At 34.0% G+C, this 6535-nt stretch overlaps 1 protein-coding gene across 2 annotated transcripts in view; it reads right to left on the reverse strand.

Annotated features, from left to right (window-relative positions):
• Positions 1-1261: 1261 nt before the first annotated feature.
• LOC106463869 (mitochondrial ornithine transporter 1-like) overlaps positions 1262-6535 on the reverse strand; it is a 50857-nt gene continuing 45583 nt past the window's right edge. For both annotated transcript variants that reach the window (XM_022391500.1, XM_013923950.2), the window contains one exon: positions 1262-5051. In XM_022391500.1, coding sequence (XP_022247208.1) covers positions 4921-5051 — 131 coding nt within the window. In that variant the 3' untranslated portion in view covers positions 1262-4920. The remainder of the gene's footprint in view (positions 5052-6535) is intronic.

The raw sequence follows: 6535 nt of genomic DNA on the forward strand, positions 1-6535 counted from the left end.
TAGTACATATCTTAGCTACTTCTATTACCTAGGTATGTTTTAATTGTTTGTCAGATACATATCTTAACTACTTGTAACATCTAATTCATTGTTCTGTTTGTGTAACTTTTTTAATGTAGTTGTTAACCATGTGCCTTAGGCCAGCGTTTCCTTCTTATTTTCTAAGGGAGAGAACACTCATTGAGTTGCCACTTAGGTCCTTCCTTTTTGGTTACCTTCTCCCAATTGACAGCCCCTACGTCTATCAATTGGGGGACACTTGTTCTTCTCCTCCCTTTTCCTCTAGCTTAAAGTTCTCCCAAGAGATTTGTGGTAAGTTTTTCAACATGTACACTTCACACCAGATTGATATTCCCATGGTATACCCTGTTTTGATGCTCTTTGAAAGACTTTGCCCTTATTTACGCACGGGAGACTTGCGTATTTCACGTCATCAATGCTCAGACTTTGAATGTAAGACTCGAACCAAGGCATGCACTTCCTCAGCAGGTAAGTCAACCCCATTATTGCCTGTCACAGTAATACCACAACGGAAGACCTTGGATTCATACTAAAACAAGTAGAATTGGAAAACAAGAAAATTTGGAATGCAAATTCCTTGAAACAAATGAAATCAAAATGAAAATTTTAAATTGTTGAATAAACTTTGTCAGAAATGGCAACAAAGCACAATCAAAAACTGTAGTCACATTCGGAGAAATTAAACACACATTTAAACTGTGTTAAGCCAATCGAGAAATAGTTGAGGGAGCTAGCTGTGCCGTTATAGATGACACAATACTATTGGTGGAGAGTATAGTCACATGATATGTACATGTTCAGAAATGGTGTAAAAGTGGTGCGGTATAAAGACTGGTGCACTGATTACTAAAAATTCTTTTAGCAATGCTTAAAGGACAGATCAAGATAGTTTTGTGTAATAAGGGTAAGTCCAGTCTGGAAGCAAAATTCATCACAAAACCAAAATATTTTCCCCAAAGAAATATTGGAGAAGCTAGTAAAATACATAAAAATGCAGACAGGCTCATAAACAATGATATAAGACTTCAACTGAATCCCCTATAGAAAACATTCTTTACCAGAACATGTATGAAGAAATTGTACCGAGTAAATAATACTAGCAACATGTCGCTGTTCTCATACAGAAAACCCTTGAAAACGATGCATGTGGTTCGTCAAAACTAGTCGTGTAATTAACTTTATACTTTTGTGTTGTTTTTCTTACTTAATTTGTGCTTAAAAACTCTGAGAGAAGTCAGAGCATGTAAGTCCATTTATTATGCTAAAACTAAAAATCTTTATAACAGTCTAATATCTCTTTTAGCTGATAAAAGTGTCTCTCATTCAGAACTATATAACTGACACAATACTACATAAATAAGACAGTGATTTAAAAACAATATTATTTCTAGCTAGATTCAGTAACATATAAAAATATCTATTAATACTTAATGCAAACAAAGTATGACAAAAAAAGCCAAAACAAAGGTATAATTTAATCAAACCAACAAAAGTATAAAAAATGTCCACACAATACAGTCTACACTTTTTAGTTTTACCATTTTACCACTTTTATGAAGATTCTATTCCAATATATTAGATTTCACATATGCATTTTTTTTTCTAATTTTTATAGAAATAATATTTCAAAATAAAATTCTTTATAATTTTCTTTCATATACAAATTATATCATTTGATAAAGTAGTTTCTATTCTAATATGTCAAATATTACAAACCTTAGTTTAATATTTTCTTTAAATTACTATACTTTAATCACCTACCAAAAGGACAAAAGTTATTATTTTCCTATATTAAAAATATATTTCTGATAGGTACTTAGATCTTCTCATATGTATAGCTATTCTCGTTCAGTGCTGCCCTCTATATGCAAATATTTTTTGCACGCCACAAGCCTTGAGCTCCCACTTATCCCATGATTAATGTGGTTCACTGTGTCTTGCATCTAAATGATAATGAGATAACCCTTCACCAATAGGAGTTTGACACACCCTTCTGATGCATGTGATTCCCTCTATTCAAGAGAGGGAGCAGAAAGGGCATGGAGAACTGAAAGCTCCATTGAACAGAGATGAAGTGCAGAAGATTGGGCCCAACTAAAGTGGGTGTTGAAAAATACACCCAAGTGGATAAGATACTGAATAGATAAAAGGTAGGAATTCTACAACTTGAAAATCCAACCCACATGAGCTACTTTTGTCAGTAGCAGAGGTGTGTGCTGTGAAAACTTGAGTTCAGAATGAGCTAGCAGGAGTCAGTTGTCCATGTAGTGGTGTAAATGCAATCCACAAGCATGCACAAGTTGGGCAAAGGTTTTTGACCACCCGTCAAAAGACATATGGTGGTGAAACAAGTCCGAAAGGCAAGGCATGAAACTGGATACACAACTTTGTGTTGGACAAACCGAAGATAGCATCTGGGCTGATGAGAAACAGGAACATGGAGATAGCATTCAAGACGTCTACCTTGGTCATCCACAGTCCTGGAAAAATAAACCACCATAGTGTGAGAAAGGATTCCATGGTGAAGAGTTGAAGATCCAAAAAAGTGGTTGATGCAGAACAGATTGATCACGGGATGCCAGCCCCCAGTTTTTTTGGGGACTACAAAAAGTCTGGGGAAGGCTGGCCAACAGCAATCGATAGCTCTCTGTGATAGAAGAGTCAGCACAGCCTTGGATAGATGCTGACTGATAGCAGTATCCTGAGGTAATGGGAAGAATATCAGTACAGGAGACAACAGGGGCAGAGAAAATGAAATGGGTGAAAAGTCCTTCTGACAAAACTTGGATCACCCAAGGATTGGTAGTAAATTCCCACCACAGAATACAATCAGCCAAACATGCCCCAACTGGACTGGAAACCCACTGGATAGTCATCAGAACTGATGGTGACAATGAACTTGACGTTGAGAAACATTACAAATTGTCAAACCCCTAGGAACTGGTAAAAGATGGGAAACAGTAACAGGAAAGGGTATGGGATCAGAATGAGACAAATGAACAACCACAGATGAAAGGGTCTAATGTTGTCTCACAGATTCCACAAATGATCCCAAAGACTCAGGAATATCTCCAAAATCAGACCGATGGAGAAACGGAGCCATCTGTAAGTCACAAAGATAAGTGGAAGGCAGGTGAACATGTGACAAGACAGTATCTCTCCCAAAAAGATCCCAACAAGTAAGAAACTATGTGTGAAGAGATAGGGCTGAAAAGGACAATCATTCTAATGGGAAAGTAATGAGAGAAAGGTATCCCCTAAAATCCCTCAGGGAATCGGTGGAGTGCCACAGAAAGGCGTATGGTGGACCAGTACCGTAGGAGATCTGTAAGGGTAAGAGGAAGGCAGGAAAACTATGTGTGGGATAAACAGATAGGATTTTCAAGGTCAGTCCCACACACAGGCAAAAGTGACTCAAACTGCTGGGAGTTGATCAGTCTGATGATAAACCAAAGCATAATGATCAGAAGCCCATGGAGGATGAGGCATGCTATTACCCACTCTCAACTGAGAAATGAAATTATGTCAGGAGAAGCAGGGAAAACAAGGTCTTTATGGAATGGGTTACACATAACATGGAAGGAACAGGATCATATGAAATCTGGAAAATGGATAAAACAGAACACACCTGAGAAATCATATCCAAAACAGCCGAGTTAAGCCTAGCTGATTCTGCAGGAGAGGCTTTAAAAAGCACCAACATACTTAAATGGAGGAAAAAAGACTGTCAAAATCCACCTCATCATGAATAGGTCTGGAAGATTCAGGAGGAAGTTGAACATTATTGGGAGAAGAAGGTCAATTCGTATAATGATCAAACTCTTGATGAATGAAAGCCAAAAAATCCTCAGTTGAGATCCCCCCAACCTGAAGGCTGTGTAAGGGTATTGGAAGTAGGTGGAAGAATATTAGAAGTTGTGACATGAACTTCAGAATTCATCATAAACAGGGAAGAATTAAAAACAAAAGATAAACACAGGTAATTTATTGTGCCTAAAAATAACAGAAAACAAACTGCAACAAAATAACAATTAAATCAAATCACCACTTCACAGAAAAAAAAAAAAACAATGAAGAGAGCACAATTGAAATATTTCTGCACTAAATCACTGGCTAACAAGTGATAATTCAGTTGAATTGAACAGAGGGAATCGCATGTGTTGGGAGGGTGTATCACATGATGACTTACATGCAAAATGCAGTGAATCATGTTGGTTGTGAGGTACATGGGAGCTCAAGGGATGTGGCATGCGAAAACATTTTTTGCATATAGATGGTATCACTGAATGAGAATAACTATACATGTGTGGGGAGGAAAGATACCATATTTGCATAGAAAAATATATTTTTTTTTAACATACACACCCACTTCTTCAATTCAGTTAACAGAAAAATATATATATAACTGCGATGACATTAATGTTTAGGTTAAATATTAAAGTTCTCCAGAAGTCTTACGTAAAACAGGCTTTAATGAAGAGAAATGGTTTTTGAAGTCTACATAACAAAAACTTTCTTAGGTGTGGGTAACACAAAAGCTAGAGAAATATAAATCAGACCTGTTTACACTTCATTAATTCCATTACACGTGACAGAACTTCAGAAAATGGCATAAAATATAATCACCTATCTTTCAGAATATATTTTTTCAAGTAACAACAAATGCATTTATTTGTTTACTATTGGAAGAGAAAAATGAACATGTTTCCTTTTTAAACATTGAACATAAAATTGTAACATCTTTATGAATGTGAAACTAAATACAAAAATATTTTTTTCTGGGTTAAAAAAAGGAAAATGTTACATGCTTATTTATGGATATACAAGTTCTATTTGAAATCATACTAATTATATAAGGGTCTGAAATAAAACAGAATTTGTTTTAGGTAAATGCCTGCCTTAACATGGCTCAACACCAGTGGCATAATGAAGAAGCTTTTTTGTGTATTCATAGGCTAAAAAGAGAGCACCAGTTGATGGAAAAGTTCGTAAAACGGTGGGTCCAAGTCCACTGTACAGAGCCAGAATACCTATGATTAGAAAATAAATAAATATCTAATTGATATTTTAAAAGTGGAAAAATAACATGAGTAACAGACTTCATATTAATCTCGGTGGATATAAAATTATACAGTGGAAACATATATATATATATAGTGTAATCGTTACTCACTCTGAAATACATGTCAGTTTTCATCCTTATTTCTCAAACATGGGACATTTATCAAAGCTGAAAGTTCTTCACAATATTGAATATAATAATTATTATAGAAACAATATAATATTTGAACAATATTTACTTGAAGAACATAAAAGAATATATATTGTGTGTAAATGAATAAGATTATTACACACTAAAACATTCACCATTTCTATGACTTTTGTCTATGCACCCACTAATAATCTACTTACAATTACAATTTATTAAACAATATAAAAAATTAATTGGATTACAGACTTCATTTTTTTGACAACCACTAAATACTTTAATATGAGTGTAAGGTTTTCCCATAATCAACAGCACCATTCAAGTTCCTGTTTTTACAAGCTATAATCAACAGCACCATTCAAGTTCCTGTTTTACAAGCTATAATCAACAGCACCATTCATGTTCCTGTTTTACAAGCTATAATCAACAGCACCATTCATGTTCCTGTTTTACAAGCTGTAATCAACAGCACCATTCAAGTTCCTGTTTTACAAGCTACTAAAGCTTGTTGCTGTAGAGAAGTCATAGATGCACTTAAGAATCATGAGATCCATTTATTGTGCTGGAACTTAAAAAACGACAACTAAAAAACAGTAAATGTATTTTTTTTTAAATTACAGACATGCACTACTAGTTTGGCTGAAGGCTTGAAATAGGAATGGTTAAATAACATATTTAAATACATTTCTATTATGGATTTTTTTTTAACTGCCTTTCTATTACAAAGAGTAAAAATTAAGTATTTTTATTTATTATTTATCCATATTCTTAAGTACCATGCTACTCTTTCTGTGGGCTAAAATGAAACTTTTAATTTTGAATACAAGTTTAGTTGAGTGAAATGAAGTTTGCTCTGAAATTCTATTATTTAATTTTATTTTCTATATAATTTTTTTTTACATTAATTTTTCTTTTATAAGGACCTGTATATGTTTCAGACATATGTAATGTTATAGCTTAGTTTGTTTCTTACAAAATATTTTTCAAACCTAGAATATTTTATCACCAAAGGGTGTAAATCAAAATAAAATCGTAAAATAAAATCATGACAAAAAAGCAGTCAAGAACAAACATTATAAGACCTACATATAAGTAACAAAACTTGCATATTATTCTACACAGTATTTATAAATCAATGTTGACAAGTACTGTTTGTCTGCAAACTATTCAATACTGGCTAACAGAAAATCACAATCCACAATAATTTAAGGCTATTTTAATAATAATAGTTCTAAGTGGTGTATTTAAGTGTTTTACACTCACAGAAAAAGAAACCTATCATTCTATAGGTATATGAAGAACTTG

This window comes from Limulus polyphemus, unplaced genomic scaffold (assembly GCF_000517525.1).
Source record: "Limulus polyphemus unplaced genomic scaffold, Limulus_polyphemus-2.1.2 Scaffold1507, whole genome shotgun sequence".
NCBI classification, from domain to species: Eukaryota; Metazoa; Arthropoda; class Merostomata; order Xiphosura; family Limulidae; genus Limulus; species Limulus polyphemus.